Source organism: Podarcis cretensis, assembly GCF_951804945.1.
Source record: "Podarcis cretensis genome assembly, chromosome: 8".
In the NCBI taxonomy this organism is placed as follows: domain Eukaryota; kingdom Metazoa; phylum Chordata; class Lepidosauria; order Squamata; family Lacertidae; genus Podarcis; species Podarcis cretensis.
This window is the reverse complement of record NC_137177.1, coordinates 29,865,384-29,885,745: the sequence shown is the minus strand read 5'-3', so window position 1 is coordinate 29,885,745 and position 20,362 is coordinate 29,865,384. Positions and strand designations below refer to the sequence as shown.

The 20,362-nt window shown below is 41.9% G+C and overlaps 1 protein-coding gene across 3 annotated transcripts in view; it reads left to right on the top strand.

Moving 5' to 3' along the window:
• Nucleotides 1-18,999, top strand: part of NIPAL3 (NIPA like domain containing 3) — a 28,323-nt gene extending 9,324 nt beyond the window's left edge. For 2 of the 3 annotated variants that reach the window (XM_079985189.1, XM_079985190.1), the window contains 7 exons: nucleotides 6,034-6,179; nucleotides 7,634-7,730; nucleotides 9,076-9,211; nucleotides 10,813-10,901; nucleotides 11,643-11,706; nucleotides 12,769-12,863; nucleotides 14,289-18,999. In XM_079985189.1, coding sequence (XP_079841315.1) covers nucleotides 6,034-6,179; nucleotides 7,634-7,730; nucleotides 9,076-9,211; nucleotides 10,813-10,901; nucleotides 11,643-11,706; nucleotides 12,769-12,863; nucleotides 14,289-14,488 — 827 coding nt within the window. In that variant the 3' untranslated portion in view covers nucleotides 14,489-18,999. The remainder of the gene's footprint in view (nucleotides 1-6,033; nucleotides 6,180-7,633; nucleotides 7,731-9,075; nucleotides 9,212-10,812; nucleotides 10,902-11,642; nucleotides 11,707-12,768; nucleotides 12,864-14,288) is intronic. The other variant, XM_079985191.1, reaches the window with a different exon arrangement.
• Nucleotides 19,000-20,362: the final 1,363 nt, after the last annotated feature.

Below are 20,362 nucleotides of genomic sequence, written 5' to 3'. Positions count from 1 at the left end.
GGCTGTGCACAAGCTGGTGGAAGGGAGCCTGACTGGAGCCAGCTGCGGTAGCTAGGGTGGCACAACCTTGAAAAGATGGGCATTGAAGATCATGTGGCCATTAAATAAAATAGCAATAAGTTACATTAAGGTGTCCCCTCACCCTTTCTCAGCTCTAATTAAACTGGGTGGGTGTTTAAGGTGCATGATGAAATATAGGTCTCTGTGTATGCAGAGGCTTAGAGGGGGCAGAAGGCCAGGCAAGGGGACACTTGGACCATCTAGTGGGTTCTGTGCCAGCAGCCCAACACAGTAAAGCAAATTCAGTCAATGAATACTGCTGGCCAGCCTTACAGGATCGGGAAGAGACAGGAATATATAAAACTGAACATAAGCAATTTTTGCATAACAGGTTCTAAGCAGGATCAGTTTGAGAAGTGAGAATGTCAGGCACGGCTGGCAGTATTCTTAAATGTTCAGAACCATTCTTATCTAGCTTATATATATATATCTATTCCTCTCTCTCTGTCGCTTTATATATACCACTAGCAATCAATAGATCTCAGTGGTTTGCATTTTATAAAATCCAAGTGCCTAGGTATACAATAAACACAATCTCAACCATTCTTAAGAAAGAAGAAAATCAAGGTATATAGATATTATGCTGTGGCTGGGACGGGACGACATGGGACTGAGGGGGCAACTCCCATCTCTTGCGGGGGTGCAATTAGTGCCAGCACCGTCCGTTAAGAGTTTGGGTGTAATCTTCGATACCTCCCTCTCCATGGAGGCGCAGATTGCAGCTACAACAAAGGCGGCATTTTTTCATCTCCGCCAAGCTAAGCAGTTGGCTCCTTATCTCTCTCGCCCTGACCTAGCCACTGTGATCCACGCGACGGTCACCTCCAGACTGGATTATTGTAACTCGCTCTACGTGGGGCTGCCCTTGAGACTGACCCAGAGACTCCAGCGGGTGCAGAATGCCGCAGCGAGACTCCTTACGGGGTCTTCGCTTAGAGATCACATTCATCCGGTGCTATACCAGCTGCACTGGCTCCCGGTGGAGTACAGGATCAGGTTTAAGGTGCTGGTTTTAACCTTCAAAGCCCTATACGGCCTAGGGCCCTCGTACCTACGGGACCGCCTCTCCTGGTATGCCCCACAGAGGAACTTACGATCTTCAAATAAAAACACCTTGAGGGTCCCAGGCCTCAGAGAGGTTAGGCTGGCCTCAACTAGAGACAGGGCTTTTTCGGCTGCGGCTCCAACCTGGTGGAACGCTCTGTCACAAGAGACAAGGGCCCTGCAGGACTTGACATCTTTCCGCAGGGCCTGCAAGACAGAGCTGTTCCACCTGGCATTTGGTCAGGGCGCAGCCTGACCCCCTCCTCTGGCAATCTTTACAAAGCTTTAGTTTATGGTTGCCATCAATTTTGATTTTAATTCATTTTTATAATGTTTTATAATGTCATACTGTTTTAATGTTGTTAGCCGCCCTGAGCCCGGCTTCGGCTGGGGAGGGCGGGATATAAATAAAATTTATTATTATTATTATTATTATTATTATTATGTTTTGTATTTATCACAATAATCATAGCCATTTAAAATTCAAAGAAATAGAAAAGTGTGAGTGCACATATATATAAATGTCAGAATTGCTATGCAAAGCAAACTCTCAATATCCATATATCTATAATCGTAGTTGTTATAAAATTGTTATAAAATTCTGAAAAACAAATTGTGTGTGTGTGTGTGTGTGTGTGTGTAGTTGTTAAACAAAAATCAAGCTCTCAATAATATTCAACCATCTCACAATCTCATTCTCACTCCCTTACAAATAACCATTACACATTTATTTATTTCAACCATTTATATATCTTGTATTTTTATCTTGTGAACTTCCCTGATGAAGGGTAGTATATAAATCTAAATAATAATAATAATAATAATAATAATAAACTATTTAAAACCAGGTTTTTCTTTCATAAATCCCTTCCACACACCAGCCAGTAATAATCAAACTCACCAGTCATCAATAACATGGACTAGTCCTCTAATAAATAAGAAGTTGGGAATAGAATTCATTAATTCAAACTCAAAGAAAAAAAGAGGGGTAGTAATCTATGCGAAGGAGAAACTAGAACCCAAACAAATTTGCAAGGATGAGGATGGAAGAGTTTTAGGAATTCAAATTAACTACCAGGGAGAGAAAATAAACGTGGTAACAGTCTATGACCCAAACTCAAATAGAATGGAGTTCTTTAAAAAACTGGAACAATCTTTATTAGAGCTAGACAACAATAAACTGGTCTTACTCGGAGATTTAAATGTGGTTCCGACGCCAGAACTAGATAGAAGTACAAGAAAAAAGAACATAAATCAAGGGAAACTACCGAAATCGTTTAATGATCTGGAAGAAAATCTGGACCTAATAGATATATGGAGATACAAAAACCCTACAATGAAACAATTTACCCATTTCTCTGAACCACATCAGAGCTGGAGCAGGCTGGATCAGATATGGATCTCAAGAGAACTAATAATAAGAACGGAGAAATGCGAAATTCTACCCAGAACCTTATCGGATCATAGCCCAATAACATTACAATTAAAGTGGAAGATCCAAGGGCTGTACAGATGGAGAATGAATGACTACCTACTTGAAAAAGAAGAAGTGATCGAAAAAGCTAAAATTACCATTAAAGACTGTTTTGACTTAAACATTAACAAAGGGACAGGCATAGACACAGTATGGGATGCTAGCAAGGCTGTGTTAAGAGGCCTCCTGATACAACAAAATACCCAAAGAAAAAAGGCTAAAGAGAAAAAAAAAGAAGAATTAATCCATCAATTGAAAGAATGCGAAAAAAATATGATAAAAAACCCAAATGACGATGGCTATAAGCAACAATATAAAACGCTCCAAACAGAATACTCGATATTAATAAGCCAAGAGGTGGAATAGGGAATAAAGTTAATGAAACAAAGGTCCTTCGAATCGGCAAATAAAATTGGAAAGTTTCTGGCGTGGCAACTGAGAAAAAGAAGAAAATTTAGTACCATCAATAAAATAAAAGTTGAAGAACAAGTCCTGGAAGACCCCAATGAAATAAAAAAGAACTTCCTTAAATTCTATGAGAACCTATACAAAAGAGAAGAAGAAGATTTAACGGGCATCGCAAAATATCTAGAAGAAAATAGTCCCAAAAATATATCAGAAGAGGAAAGAACCGCCTTAAATAAACCCATAAAAATAGAGGAGATCCGAGAGGCAATCAAGAGGATGAAACTGGGGAAAGCCCCAGGCCCAGACGGGTTATCTGCCAAGTATTACAAGGTCCTAGAGGAACACTTAACACCAGTACTATGTGACGTAATCAACGAGATACTAAGAGGAGGAAAAATGCCAGCATCCTGGAAAGAAGCCTATATCACGTTGATCCCGAAACCAGATTCAGACAAACTTAACATCAAGAATTATAGACCGATTTCATTACTAAATAACGACTACAAGATCTTCGCAGATATAATGGCACACAGACTTAAAAAGTGTTTAACTAATCTCATCCATATTGACCAGGCCGGTTTCCTTCCCAACAGACAAATAAAAGATAACATTAGACATACAATAGACATCATTGAATATTTAGAATGTCATAATGAAATTCCCGCTGCTTTAATGTTCGTCGATGCCGAGAAGGCTTTCGACAATGTTTCCTGGGGTTTTCTGATAAAGTGCCTGGAAAGATCAGGGATAGATGGCACATTCCTGCAAGGAGTTAGAGCAATCTACACACAACAAAGAGCTAGATTAATTATCAACAATACCCTGACAGAACAGTTTGAAATAGCAAAAGGCACTCGACAGCGGTGCCCTCTGTCACCGCTGTTGTTTATCATGGTTTTAGAGATAATCACAAACAAGATAAGAAAAACCCCAGAGATCCGTGGCATAAAAATAGGAGCGAAAGAATATAAACTGAAAACATATGCAGACGATCTTATGCTGTCATTGGAAGAACCAAAAGAGAGCGTCGGCAGAGTGTTAAAGCTACTAGAGGAATTTGGAAAATTATCCGGATTTAAATTGAACAGAGCAAAGACCAAAATAATGACCAAAAATATGGAAGAAGAAACCAAAAACGATCTTGAAAGTCAAACTGGAATTAAAATAACTAAAAAAGTAAAATACCTTGGAATCTGGTTAACTATGAAAAATATAAATCTGATTGAAAATAATTATAAGAAAACATGGAAAGAAATAATGAAGGACTTGGATACATGGAATAGAATACATCTCTCGTGGTTGGGGAGAATGGCGGCGATTAAAATGAGCTTACTACCTAAATTACTCTTCCTATTTCAGAATATACCGATAATTAGAGGAACCTCAATATTCAAAGAATGGCAGAGATTACTTTCTAAATTCATTTGGCAGGGAAAGAGACCAAGAATCAGATTTAAATTGCTCACAGACCAAAGAGATAGGGGTGGCCTTGCGGTTCCAAACTTGAGGTTATATTACGAAGCTGCATGTCTTTGTTGGGTAAAAGACTGGATTGTCATCAAAAACAAAAAATTGTTAGATCTAGAGGGGTTTAATCTAAGATTCGGTTGGCATGCCTATTTATGGCGAGACAAGGGAAGGGTTCATAAAGGTTTTTCTAACCACATTTTCAGAGGGCCACTGCTGGAAGTGTGGGAAAGGAATAAAAAACTGTTGGAGCAGAAAACGCCCTGGTGGTTATCACCATTAGACATTTTAACAATTAAAAAATTAAATATAGAGGGGGAAAGATGGACATATGAAGATTTACTAACCAAAACAGAATCCGGGTGGAGGATTAGACCTTATGAAGAAATAAAAAGCAAGCTGACTGCCTGGATTCAACACCATCAAATTAATTCAATGTGGAGGGAAGATAATAAGATCGGAATAAATGACAAGAAATCTAGATTTCAGATTGAAATAATAGAAAGTAAAACAAAATTATTATCAAAATGTACAACCAGTTGCTTGAGTGGGACACCAAGGACGAGGAAGTAAAGGAAGTGATGGTGAAGTGGGCGATAGACCTAGGGTACAACATAGAGTTTGACAAATGGAAGGCATTGTGGTGTAAAGATATGAATTTTTCAGCATGCACGACACTAAAGGAAAACATGTATAAGATGATGTACAGATGGTACATAACGCCGGTAAAACTACATAAAATGTATAGAACGGGCGATAAACTGTGTTGGAAATGTAAGAGCAAGGAGGGCGAATTCATTCATATGTGGTGGACGTGCGAGATTCTCAAAAAAATTTGGGAATCCATCTATAATGAATTAAAAAAAATTCTTAAATACACGTTTGTTAAAAAACCCGAAGCCTTCCTGCTGGGGATAATTGGTAAGGATATCAAAGAAGAAGATAGAACCTTTTTTCAATATGCAACGGTGGCCGCCAGAACCCTCATAGCACAGTACTGGAAAACACCAAAAATCCCAACACTAAAGGAGTGGCAACTTAAATTATCCGATTATTTGGAGCTGGCTAAATTGACACAGAAAATAAGAAATCAAAGAAGTGCAAAATTTAACAATGAATGGGATAAATTTAGGATATAAATGGAAATAGAGACACGGGGAAAATTAAAATGTTGATCAGAAACACATATGTACTTATAGAAATCACAGTAGGCATGAGATAACGCTTACTACGTAAAAAGTTTTATTAAGGAATAGACACAGCAGATAGATAAACAAAATAATAATTTCCGAAATCGAGATAAAGGGAAGTCGATCAATGTCATCAAAGTTGTATGTATTTCATGTTTTTTTTGTTTTTTTTCCTCTTTTTCTCTTTTTTCTTTTTCATTTTGTCTTTTGTATGTTTGTGAAATATATTTATGTCAAAATTTAATAAAAAATTATAAAAAAATAATAATAATAACATGGACTAGTCCATGACTCCTCCCATTGTCCTTGTCTTGTGTATGTCGTCCAAACAGCCACAGGCCTCTGAACTAACCCACTAACACAGCTTCTCCTCCCTTCCTCCTGCCAAAGGGCGCTATGTTTTGTCCTTTGTAGGCTGTGGCTTGGCTATTGTCGGGACATACCTGCTGATAACCTTCGGGCCTAACAGTCATGAGACCATGACAGGAGAGAACATCACTAAGCACTTGGTCAGCTGGCCGTTTCTCTTGTATATGGTAAGGAGGCCAGTCTTAGAGTGACACTATCTGGGGTGCTTTGCCTACATCCAATAATCTGCTTGCCTAGTTTGGGGTTTTAAGGAAAAACGTTGCCCATGGGCTTTTTTTTTTTTTAAGAGGGAAACCCATGCAGGTTTGGATATAGGAAAGGGGGTATGGGTCTCCTAACAGTTGCCCACACTTTCTGAAACTGGTGTCCTTAAAATTTGGAGAATCAAAGACCCTTTACTGGCAATGACTTGAAAGATTTTATTTCCCTAGGTTTTTATCCTACACTAGCAAGCTGTCTCTGAGCTGAGGCCCAAAGGGTGTGTCATCCCAACCTCTTCCACTCCATTTTCACAGCTGGAACATCATAAGATGCCCATGTGGTTCCCTCTAGATACAGTTGGACATCAACTTCCACCAGCCCCTACCAGCATGGCCACTGGTCAGGAGTTCTGGGAGTTGTAGTCTAGCAACATTTGGAAAGCATACCACATTTGCTGCTTCTTAAGCAGAGGAATGTGGGTTGAGGTGGGGACAGAGATCCCCTGCAACAGTGTAGAGGAGGGTGGAAAGAACAGCATATTGGGACTGGATGCTGGAGACAAATGGCAGGTCGCTTTGTTGCTATCCTAGGTGAATTAAGAGCTCCATCATGCACCTGCTTGTGAGCTTCTCATTGTTGCTTGAAACAGGATGCCAGGCCAGATGAAACTTGGCTCTGGTCCATCAGGGCTCCCTTTACATTCGTAAAGACTGAAAATGGCAGAGCATGTGCCTGGGAAGAGCTAAATCCCAGGGAGGGCATATTCACATTGCATAAGGCTACCACCTTGCTAAAGAAGCAGGTCTGAGGTCTGGTTGGATGCATGACCAACTGGGAAGCACATATACGCTGCCTCAGGTTCCATAACAGAAGAAAGGTGGGATATAAATGGAAGAGGACAAAATGCATACCTTTGTGCTATGTAAAACACTGTAACTTTCTATGTGCCAAAATATATTAAAAAATTGTCCAGTAGCACCTAAGAGACCAAGTAAGTTTGTTCTTGGTATAAGCTTTCATGTGCATGTACACTTCTTCAGATACCAACCGCTTTGGTATCTGAAGAAGTGTGCATGCACATGAAAGCTTACACCAAGGACAAACTTAGTTGGTCTCTAAGGTGCTACTGGACTATATATATATATATATATATATATATATATATATATATATTTCAACTGCATCAGACCAACACAGCTACCTACCTGTTTCTGTGTGCCGTCAGGGTAGGATGGAAATTGGAGGGGAAAAACAAAATTCCCAGGTTGCTGCGAAATGAAGCAGCTGTTGCCCATTCTTTTTCCATTTCCCAAATGGAGTCGCCTCTCCAGTTCTTACAAAAATAAAGTGTGTGTTGACTTGTTTGTTTTTAAAGCCCATATTTATTTCTGCATGGTCTTTTTCTTCTTCTTTCTCTTAGCTGGTAGAGATCATCATTTTCTGCCTGCTGTTGTATTTCTACAAAGAGAGGAAAGCTAACTATATTGTGGTGATTCTGCTGTTGGCAGCACTCCTGGGTAAGCTTCACGCATGTGCTATGTTCACACAACATTGAAGTTTCAAGCCCTCGGCTTAATCTTCCAACCACTGTGTCTGTTGAGTCAGAGTAGGCCTGTGGTTAGTTGGCTGCCTAGCTTGTTTGTCAAAACTTTTACACCACCCTTTTTCCTAATGGGTCCCAGGGTAAGGTGCACATATTACCAAAAACAAAACAATGCCCGCTGCCCATATCAGAGTTGAAATTCATGAATTATGAAAGCAGGCCTAATGCAGCATAGTTCTGTGTATTTTTATTCCAGTATCCTTGCTGTTGTAAAGCAAACAAACAAAAAACAGCCTTTGTTTGTTTGTTTGTTTGTTTGTTTGTTTGTTTGTTTGTTTGTTTGTTTAGAGACCCTTATCTCCCCCCCCCAATAGCTACAATTGTCAGAGCTGCTTTCACAGTTGGTCCTTCTTGGTGAACTCTGGGAATTGTAGCTCTGTGAGGGGAATAGAGGTCTCTTAACAACTCTCAGCACCCTTAACAAACTACACTTCCCAGGATTCTCTGGGGGAAGTCATGCCAGTTTAAATTGATATGGCACTGCTTTAAATGCATAGTGCAGATGGAACTGTAGTCAAATGATGGAATTTGCTCTCACAGGAGATAGGGATAGCCACCAACTTGAATGGCTTTAAAAGAGGACTAGACTCATTCACGGAGGACAAGGACTATCTTTGACCTCTACTGCCAGAGCCCTTATGCCTCTGAGTACCAGTTGCTGGGAATGGCAAGTGGGGAGAGTACAGTTGTGCTCAGGTCCTGCTTTCAGGCTTCCCAAGAGCGTACAAGGACCCCTGGAATGTTAAGTCCAGTCAAAGGTGACTGGGGGGTGTGACGCTCATCTCGCTTTCAGGCTCAGGGAGCCAGCGTTTGTCCACAGACAGCTTTCCAGCTCATGTGGCCAGCATGACTAAACTGCTTCTGGTACAGTGGTACACTGTGACAGAAGCCAGAGCACATGGAAACGCTGTTTACCTTCCCACCACAGCAGTACCTATTTATCTACTTGCACTGGTGCGCTTTTGAACTGCTAGGTTGGCAGAGCAACGGGAGCTCACCCTGTCGCACCACTGACCTTCTGACCAGCAAGCTCAAGAGGCTCAGTGGTTTAGACCACAGCGCCACCTGTGTCCCTCTGGCTGGCCACTGTGAGAACAGGATGCTGGCCTAGATGGGTCACTGGCCTCATCCAGCAGGACTCTAATGTTCCTGTTGGTGGGACTTGTGGAACTCATTACCATGGGACATTTTGCTTCCTGTGACTGTCATTTTCCTTGTTCTCTAGTGATGGGAGAGTTGTTGTCTTAAATATGTTTTAGGTTCTATGACAGTCATCACGGTGAAGGCAGTGGCAGGCATGGTGGTGGTTTCGATACGAGGGAACCTCCAGCTGGGCTACCCCATTTTCTACATCATGGTGGTTTGCATGGTGGCAACAGCATCCTTTCAGGCAACGTAAGTGGCTCGGAGCTTCCTTCCTCTCCCTTTTTCTAAGAGCAACCTTATTTTCCAGCTGTAGCATACAACTGAATGTCAGCATAATTGAAATTTAATTAAAATGAATAATACATTAAAGAGCAGCCCCAGGGGGGAAAGCTAGGTAATTGTATTGTTCGTTGTTATTACTGGCAGTGGGCCTTTTAGTAGCTGTTAGCTGCTTTTCCTCTTCTGCAAAGTACCTTGTGACATTTTAAGGATACATTTGAGGAACGCCTTCCCGTTGCTTACAGTCAATGTGCTGCAGTGCAGAAAAATTGCCCTTTTGGGTCAGACCAAACAACCATCCATTCTGACACTCTGGCTGCCGAGAGTGACCAACTAGACAGCCAACCACCGTCATCATTTCTTAGCATCTGGTGATCTAAGATATGCTGCCCCAGGACGTCGAGGTTTTGTTCTTAGCTACCAAGGCATAGATAGCTAATTTTTAGCTTACCAAGACTGATCTCTCCATAGCTGTCAACTTTTCCCTTTTCTTCCGAGGAATCCTATTTGGAATAAGGGAATTTCCCTTAAAAAAGGGAAACATTGACAGCTATGGATCTCTCTGTGTCTGTTAAGAAAAGAAAAAGCATTTGAGGATGGGTTAGTGCAGACTGAAGGGGAAAGCAATCAAGGGGGAGAACTATAGAGCAGCGTTGAGGAGTCTTCAGCCCTCCAGATGTTGGACTCCAACTCCCATCAACCCCAGCCAGTATCGTCAGTGGTCAGGGATGATGGGAGCTGTAGTCTAGCAACATTTGAACACATTCCTCAAACCCTGCTGTAGAAGGAAAACTTTATAGGCTAGTAATCTGGAGCTTTGACAAACTGCAGGAGGCAGTGGAAGACAGAAGTGCCTGGTGTGCTCTGGTCCATGGGGTCACGAAGAGTCGGACACGACTAAACAACAACAATCTGGAGCTAAAGTGTGCCAGAAGAAAAAGAAGAAAACATTTTAATTTATTGTTATTATTACCCACCCTTCATTCTGTAACTGATGTGGAATAGTTCATAAAGTTTTCAGATGTATACAGTGTCTGCTTTAATGGAGAATAAAAGGAATCAACGATTGTTATGATTAGGTCAGCCTCTTTTGAGCTGTATGTATAAATAAAATATTAGCTGGATGCCTAACCATAGACACCTGGATTCAAATCCCCACTCGGCTGTAAAATGCCCTGGGTGATTATCTGAACCTAATGTAAATTACAAGATATAAGGGTGGTGGTGAAGCACATGTCTTCCACTCTGAGCTCCTTGGCGGGTGGTGGTGCAAACATGTAATAACAAATGGAGACTTGGTGATGACCACTGGCTTAGATAGCTTTTTAAAAGAAACTGGACAGAAGAATGCAATATAAAATCATATTGATGGCTGTTTTAGCCATAGCTGATAAATGGAACTCCCAGCTTCAGAGGCAGTATACCTCTGCATACTAGTTGCTAGGGTTCTTACCTATCAGTCTGGCCCCCTGCTTTTGTTATATTTAAATACTTAATGTTTTTAACAACACACTCCTTAAACTGATTGATTGCATGCCTGTTTAATTCCTAATTCTACTTCTTGATCGTAGGTTTTTAACACAAGCAACACAGCTGTACGATGCATCACAGATTGCCAGCATAGGATACATCTTGTCCACTGCAATAGCAATTACTGCAGGTAAAAGAAATAAGGGGAAATAACCTAAACTGGTGGCTGGAGCAGGTCCACAAATTTCTGTGGCCAGAGATGGGCTCCTAAGAAAATAATGGCTGGTGGGAGTTGCTGTCCAAAACATCTGGAGGGCACGAGGTTGGCAAAGGCTGGATTACAGCATATCATAGTTTCACTGGGAAGGGCCGTAGCTCAATGGGTAGAGCACGCAGAAGGTCCAAATTCGATCCCCAGCATCTACAGGTAGAGCTGAGAGAGACCCCGTTGAAGCCCTGGAGATCTGCTGCCAGTGAGCGGAAACAGTACTGAGCCAGATGGAGCCAAAGGTCTGACTCTGTGTATAATGCAGCTTCCTATGTGCCACTTAGGTTCATGCCCAGAGTGTAGTTTGCATTCAGAAGCTCATTCTTGTAAGGAGATAATGTTTTATGTGACACATTCAGTATACGTTCTGAAAACAAGCCAAGGATCTCTGTCTCATGGAACTGATTCTAAAGTTTGCCAGTAGGGAAGGGAAGGGATAAACAAGGGTAATAAGGGATGACATGCCAGGAGCGAAGGTATAACTCTGCCTTTGGCCAACTGTTGCCCTTCAGGTCTTTGGAACTACTACAACTCCCAGCTGCTTCCCATGCGTAATATAAAATGAAATAACAGATGAGTAGCTTTTGTCTAGCAATTGGCAACAAATTTGTGTTTGAAGATGCTGTATGTCATGTTTCCATTTCCCCCTGCCTCCTGGGTCAGGTGCGACCTTCTACTTGGACTTCATTGGAGAAGACATACTTCATATATGCATGTTTGCCTTGGGGTAAGTTTACAGTATTGATTTAGGGGTAGTGCGGTGTGCTATTATTTTGGGAACTTTTGCTTCATCATTGCATTTTACATAATCTGGGCGGGGCAGATAGGAATTCCCAATTCTTAGCACCTCAAACCCTTAGTAGCTGCCTTAGTTCAGACTTTGCTGTCCTGGTGCCCTCCGGACTTTTTGGACTACAACTCCCATGAGCCCCAGCTATCACACATGTAATGTGACATTATTAAAGACCAGCAGGCTGTCAGTTCTCACAATCCAGAGAGTGTTTTCTTTTATGGGCAGTCTCTCTCCATCTCAAGGCAGAAGGGACTTCTCTTTCTCTCTATTACCTCCTGACCCAAACCATTCTGTCCCGTCTTGGCAGATGTTATAAGCCAAGAAAGGCAGAGCAAGCAGGTGGTAAGCCACATTTCTTCCTTGCACTTTGTCTCCATCCTGGCCAGGCAGGCCTTGGCATTTAAGCTAATCCTGAAAAGAAACCTGGGTTAATGGTGCTCTGGGCTCCTTTCACTAGTTCTGCCATAGACAAAGTGGTGTCCAAGTTGCTATGTATACAAGCAATTTTATGGTGGTGGTGGTGGTGAAGATTTTTATTTTTATTTTTACCCCACCCATTCTCCCAAAGTTGCCCAGGGCAGCAAACAATAAAGTAGTAATACAATTTAAAATAAAGTGAAAACATTTTAAAATATCAAGATCGAAAAACGTTTAAAAACAGTAACATATAGCCAATAATTGCAAGGTTTCGTCCTCAAAGCAGGCTGCAGAATTACGATCTCGTTGCAGGAACTCGTTTTATTTTAGTGCAGTCTACAAATAGCGCTTGCATAGCACAATGCTACACCAGTGAGCTCTTTTCTAGAACTGTTTACAGTATTGCTTTGCCTCATGAACTGCATTGGTCAGTAGGAAAACAGCTTTTTCAGCCTTTTAAAGAAATAACCGGCTAACATGAGATCAAGTTGTTGTTTAAATTCCTTTGGTGCCAGCTTCTTTGCTCCTTCTGTTATTTCACAAAGCAATTGTATTTTCTTATTCCCCCCACCCACCCAGGTGCCTCATTGCATTTTTAGGCGTCTTCTTGATCACTAGAAACAAGAGGAAATCAATCTTTTTCGAACCGTACATCTCCATGGATGCTATGCCAAGTAAGGCCAAAAAAAATAAAAACTTTCTTTTCATGAGCAAGTTAATAGTGACACATTTTTTAAAATGTCATCTGCCTGTCTGGCCCCAGCTGCATTACATATTTAAAGCAGTATTCTATCACTTTCAATAGCCATGGCTTCCCTTCAAAAATCCCCAGAACTGGTTTTATTGGGTCTGTTTTCTGGACAATTATCAATCAATCATTTTGCTTGTATGCCGCCTTTCCAAAGTTAAAGTTATGCTCGAGTCGGCTTACAACATATAAAAAATCATGTAATTACAGACATAACAAAAGTAGTCAAACAATATGCAAAACATCAAAAAGAACACGACCAGATTGAACAATTTCCACGTAAATCATACAATCAAAAATAAAGATACAAAAAAAAGCAACAACAGCAACAGCCCCCAAACAATACCCTCTCCCCCAAATAATACCCCAGTCCAATATTCTATTCAGTAGCCTCAGCTTTTGTAGCTGGAGTCAGCCAGCCAGCCAGAGCCTTGCCCTCTCTCTCCTAATGGTGTCCCTCTTGGTGGTGACTGAGCCATCCAATTTGCCTAGAATAGGTCTGCGTAACCTGTGGTTCTCCATTTGCTGTGGACTCTAACTCCCACCAGCCCCACCAGCATGGCCAGTGGTCAGGGATGATAGGAGTTGGAGTCCAACATCATCTTGGCTGGCCACAGCTCAGCCACCCCTGGCCTAGGAAGAGGGTTTTCACTTCTCAGTTGTTTGTGGTCTTGACATTTACTATTACTTATTAAGTAACAACTTACAATAAATTGGAGAGGAATATCTGCTTATTTTAATTCTTTCACAATTCTTTACAAGTCCTTTACCAACTGCCTCTGACTCTTCTATGTGTTTTGAAGCAAAGTTTCCTCCTTAACCTCTCTGGTGTCCTTTGACATAAGTAACAGCCATAGAATGATTATAGAGACACTTGTTGGGAGTTGCCTCACGTAAATCAGGGATTGAGAAGCTTTGGCCCTTCAGATGTTACCGAACTCCAGCTCCCATCATCCCCAGCCACCATGGCCAAAAATCAATGGATGGTGGGAATTCTAGCCCAACAATATCTGGAGGGTCACAGGTTCCCCAACCCTTCCGTAAATGAAGCCCTTTATTTATTATTTGGTGTCTTATTATGCAAAAGATCCCAAGTTCAATTCCTGTCAGTTGCCAAGTGAAAAGGACCTTGGGTGGTAAGGCTGGAAAAGATGTCAACCTGAGGCCCTGGACAGCCGCTGCTGGTCAGAGAATGTGGCACTAGGCTTGACAGAACAGTGTTCTGATTTAATCTAAACCAGCTTCATATGTTTATGTGCATAAGTGGGAAAGAAAGCAGTTTATAGTCCCTCACCCCCTCAAAAAAAGCCCCTTTCAAATGATGTATTTTCCCTCCCCTTCTTGTCTGTAGGCATGCAGAATTTGCATGACAATGGAACGGCAGTTCAGCCTGAGCTCAAAACGTCATTTTCCTATGGTGCCCTGGAGAACAACGACGCCATCTCTGAGATCTACGCACCTGCTACGTTGCCGATAGTGCAGGAGCAACATGGTTCGAGGGGGTCATCTGTGCCTCCCTACCGGGTCATGGAGCATGACAAAGGGGAGTGAAAGCCCTTGTAAGGGACTGGCATAATGCCTCCAAGCGTGGTCCTCTTATTTATTCATCCCTTCTTCTTTTTAAGCACCGCTAAGTCAAAGGAAAAAAAGTCAGTTTATTTATGGATTAAGTGTGTATGGAATGACAACCTTAAAGACTGAACTGTATTAAGAGTCCCCTACCCGTGTAATACAAAAGCTAAGTTGATTGTGATTGTTGCAGGACGCAAGCAGCTGCTTCGGCCTCGCTAAGCTAAACTGTGACAGTATGTATAGCTATGTCAAAAGGAACTCAGGATATTCTGATGGCTGTAATATTGCTAGTCAAACAGCAGGAACTAAAGGGTGAGTTTAGACTCTGTTTGCCTGATAAAATTCCCTTTATGATCACATAACATGACTCAGTATGTGGGTTGTACGGTCTCAAGCAGAGCTTTGGGTTTGTGCGCCTTCCCCACCACATATGGATGGTTGTATCCAGCTTAAGTTTTACTCAGCATGGACTCATTGAACTTAATAGACCAAAGTTGTCCATTTATTTCAGTTCTTCCACTCTGAGTATCACTAGCATTGGATACAACCCAGAATATTTTTAATATGAACCAAAGCTTACATGTGTCAATTCCTGTTTTAATTAGACCTGCTCATGCTACCTGCCTGCTGCCTTGTACCTTAAGGAGAAAACTAGCCAAACATTTGAAGATGTCAGATAAGATTGAGACTCTCAACAGCAACAGCCCACAAACACACAGCATGCAACTGGCTTCCTGCCATTTACCTTGCAGGACAGCAATTTAGACCTTCCCTACAAATGTGTAATTTCAGTTGTGTCGATTCAAATTGTGGGTCAGAGATTGCATTTTGAATGCTCCCCTTGTGTGGGGGGAGGGGCTCATTCCTGCCTGTAGAAAAGTTAGCTCAGCACAAACGTTAGCTCAAGTTTCCCATCAGTGGGCTGGGGATGGAAACTTGCTCATTGTGTTGCTATTGTGTACATGGTTTGTTTGCTTTTTTATTATTTGCAGAAAGTATTTACATGGGGCTTCATTCCAAAATGGCAGAAATAAAATCTAAGTACTAACTCGCCTCCTTTCCCCCCCTCCCCCGTCCAAGTTACAGGTTGCTATTGCTTTCTGGACCCTTCATACATCAAAGCTCCATGGCCCTGATCCAGAAAAAGTTATTTGCACTTGGTCCTATAGTAATGAATGGGTTAAGTTAATCGCCATCTTAAAGCATTATGAAAATGGATTTGTGTGTGAGTGCGTGTATGAGCCACTTTGAATAAATTTGCAGAAACTCCAGGACCCCACACTAACTTGGCAGTAGTTAATTCTAGATCCAGGAATGGAGAACCTGTGGTCCTCCACATGTTGGTGGACTTGAACATCAGCCTCAACCAGTGTGACCAGGGATGGTGTGAGTTTTAGTCCAGCAACATCTGGAGGACCACAGGTTCTTTACTTCTGTTCTAAATCAAGATGGGGCCTTATTAGTGATCTTTTTTGTTCCCTCCATCTTTGCCTGCAGGCTTATTCATGATAACTCCCCATCCCATTGTTCATCACCTGAGTTGGGATATAGTATACAACTTCCACTGATTTTAGCTTTGGAGGAGATGTATGCTGTGAATCACTGACTGAGTCAGTGACTGAGGTTGACTGTTTCTGTTGCTCATACCATAATGCTGCCTTTTAGGTTTTTGTCTGTCAACTCTGGGTCTTTTTGTGATAGGAATGCATCCAAAGGAGTAAACCAGAATGTCTTAGATTTAGGTCTGGAACCAGAAACCAGTTGGACACTTGTTTCAGCATTCAAGCAACTTCAGGAATGCTGGTTGTTTTTATCTCTCTCTGCCTTTTAGGCTGTTTTAATATATTCACTTTTAAAAATATGTGATCTGCATGAAAACAAACCCATCACGTAAAAAATGGTTGATGCTAACCATGGGGTGTTTAATCTTTGCACATTTGCTTTAAACTTTTCAGTTAAGTCTGGAGGTAGGGAACCAGCTTTTTATCTGCAGCATGCTTTGCATTTTCCATGATGCACTGTACACTTCAGGCAGAATGGCATTATTATTAGACTAATAATTCAGGGACATAAATCTTATTGAGTAATTGGTGAATGCTGACCTGGCACCACCATCTTGGGGGAACCCCCATAAGGTGTGCTTCATTCATTTTTCTACTATGCAAAATGTTTTGCTCATTAAAAGAGCTACGTAGCAGAGGAGGTGAGGTAGTGTAGGGGACGAATGGGCCTTTTAATTTCCTTATTGCCTTTCCATTATAAATGAAAGGGGTTGTTTTCCAATTGTACAAGCATGCTGGAGACCTCTGTGTGATTTAACCACAAAATGACATCTGTGTTCTCAAAACTGCCTGGTCTAACCACAGGGCACTGAACCTCTGTTATTTATTGTTTGGGTTCAAGCTCCAAGCAGAGGATTATGACCCTCACTGTTGGTTGGTTACACTTGATGCTTTTTTAATGGTTTCTTAAGTGTTAATTTATTGAATAGGAACTATTTACTTTTTTTTTAGCTCTGGGAAGAGAGAGTGCCTTTTTAGAACAGGAAAACCTCTAAGCCAAAAATAGACATGACAGACAGACACACACACACATCCCGACACACATGTACTTAAAAGCAACTGTGGGGGCCTTCACTTTTATTTAAAGCAGTGGCCAATCAAGTATAAAAGTGTGTTTAATCCTTTCAATCCTGCACCATTGCCTGCATCTCCCCCCCTCTCCAAGCAACCACTAATAGGAACTAGAGGATAGGATTTTGAATAAAGACAACACTGCAGGGTGAAAAGGTTAGTGCACCTCTCTCCCGCGGTGCTGCTGTTCTGATCAAAAGGGGTTTGTTTTTTATATTGTTGTGGAAAAATAGGCACATGTTGTATTTGAATCAGGACACAGCCTGGGGCTCCTTTATTTCAAGCATGCAAGGAGAAGCAGCCTGACGCCAGAGTGTTACAAGCTGCTCTGCCCCAAGCAGAGAATCCCAAGCTTATATAGAAAAAAACAGACTAGCATGCTTCTTTATCTCATAGTACAATGTGTTTTCAAAACAAGCCCAAAACATATTCATCAACATAAGCAATACCCTTTTGGTTACAGAACAGCCTGCATGTTCTCAGAACCTCATTTTCTTCGCCACCCCTCTCATCCTGTCACATAAACAGGTGTCCTGACCAAAGTTTAGGCCTGGCCATCACGCACACCCATTACTATGCTGAAGTCTGCTTCTGGGCCTGTTTTGGGGAAGGAGCAGCATCTCACTAGACCAGGTATAGGGAACTTGGCCCTCCAGGTGTTGCTGAACTACAGCTTCCATCAGCCCCAGCCTGCATGGCCAATGGTCAGGGATGATTATGCACTAGACCATAATTCTTTTTTTCAGGACAGTTCCCTGAAACAAAAGTTCCTTTCAAACACATCACTGGCAGCAGGGTGAAATAGCCATCTTAGAGGCTTAGGTCTTGACAGGCTGACTTCACCTCCACACTCTTCTGGTTAGTAAATGTTGTTTTCCACAGTACAAAGAGATACCTCTTGTCTTTTGTCGTGGAGGCTTTTCAGCCCGGGTGTGGCTTTTTCAGTGCATGTGCGGAAGCATCATACAGTTCAGTGGTAGAGCATCTGTTTTGCATGCCTCACCAAGTAGGACTACGAGAGACTTCTGTCTGAAATCCTACCAGTCAGTGTTGGCAATACTGAGCTAGATGGGCCAATGGTCTGACTTAGTCTAAGGTGGCTTCCTATATGCCAATGTAGGATGCTTCATTGCTATAATGCTGAAAATACTAAGGCGTCGTGTAGTGTCACTGGAAACCAACCAATTCTATGGGTAGAAGATCCATGGTCAGCGGAACACTGTATCTGTAAAAGAAGATAGATAACTTCAGGCTCCTGAGGCAAGAGGGTGACATTATTTGAAAGGCCTCTTTTGGTGCTTTGGATTTCTCCGTGGTTCCAAGTTCTCAAACACAGGAGTCAGGTAGTATTTAAACCCCTATCTATGCTGGACAGCACTTTGGTCTGGTCAGCATTAGAGGTCCGGATGGTTTCCCTTGTATGCTGTCCCTCATGCCCCTGCCCTGTTTGTCTAAATGAGCAGAAGAGAAGCCCATCACACATAGCCAGACCTCTCCTTGGGCACAGCTCCAATATCCCCAGTAGAGAACAGTGGCTGACTGTCAAATCCATCAATGGTGTCTACTCTGGATTAGGCAAAGAGCTTCTATTAGCTTGGATTGTTTAGGAATATCTAAGCTAGGCTTGCTGGCTGGGTCTGATAGGAGTTGCAATCTAAAACATCTGGAGGTCACCAGGTTGGATAAGGTTGATCTACATCAGATTTTATTTTCAGGATTGTGGCTTCACTGTATAGCTCTTTTATCATTCTTAATTCTACACCATCAAATCTGATGTTGGCTGGATGTACTGTCAATGTTTTCACAATAGTGCTGTGTAAATAAACTGAGCTTTATGGTAAACCGAAAGTAAGACAACAGCATCTTTTGCCTTTTTTGTGTTATTAACTGTTTTTAATTATTTTATGTGTGAATCACCTTGTGACAGTGGTTTAGAATGTAGTTAATAAATCAACTATAACAGCAGCAACGTACTGCTGGTGAGGGGGGGTTACCTCTGGAGATATCTGCATGAGGGAATTGACAGGAATTGTTAGGCATCCCCTTCTCTCACCACCGGCTCCTTTTGCAATTACTGCCCTTTTCATTCACAGTGTCTTGGCAACCACAGGTTTGGTAACTTGCATTTGCTAAGGTAATATGTTGTTCAGTCCTTCTAGGATGAAATTAAAATGTAATTTTAGGTTGGCGGGGGGGGAATGCAAGCTGAGTTGCAGCCCACGTATGTTAATAAGAAAAGGTTAATGACTTCACAAGAGGCTTGGCCTGTGCACGCTTGACAAGAGGAAACCTTTTAAACGAAAGCCTGCATAATGTCCACCTTCCTGGTCTTTGAAATAATAAAAATTTGAAGCCTTCCAACTAATATATTTATGTAATCAGGTTGATCGTTCGCTCAGTGTGCTGCCAGTGAAGCGCTTGCCAACATAATTAACACTGGCCATATGGATTTTATTCCAGGGAAGTAAACAGAAACTAGACCTGAGAACATTTTTTCATTCATTGTATCTGGGCACTGAATTACCAGTCATGGGGGGGGGGAGAGCAACGGAAGCCATCTGTCCCTAAATAGGAGGGCACTTGGTTAATGATGGTAGAAAGCTTGATGTATATGGAAAAATACAGGGATTAAGGAAAAAATTGTTGCTGTTTGAAATCTAGGCAAACCTGCCATTTGAATGAATAAGAGCATGTCATTCAGAGGAATTGAGAGATGCGGCTGAGGTGCTAGACGGGTTTGGGGGCAATGATGGGCTGGATGTGAACCAGCAAATTGAAACTGAATCCTGAAGACAGGTGTTATGTGTTTCAAGTTATCAAGTCCACAAGGTGGGAAGACAGCCTGCTCTATTTGGGGTTAAAGTCCCTTGGAGGCAGCAGTTCATTACTTGGGGGTAACCCAAGATCCAATGCTTTTATTTGTGGTCCAGGTGGCCTCAGTGGCTAGGAGTGTCTACATCCAACTGTGGCTAGTTTGCCAGCTGCAGCCTCTTTTGGACATACCCTCCAACACCCAAATTAAGATGCTCCTTTTTTTGTTCTGAGCTCTTGTGCATGCACAAGAGTGTGAGACCAAAAAAGAAGCAGCTTGCGCTCTGGTGCGAGCCAGCTAACTCTTGATAGTTCTTCCATCCTCAGAAGTTCAGGGTGGCGCTGGCCCAATGTTCTCCCCAGATAGGTGTGCTTGGTACTTTTGCTATAGAGCTTTTGGCAAATGCTG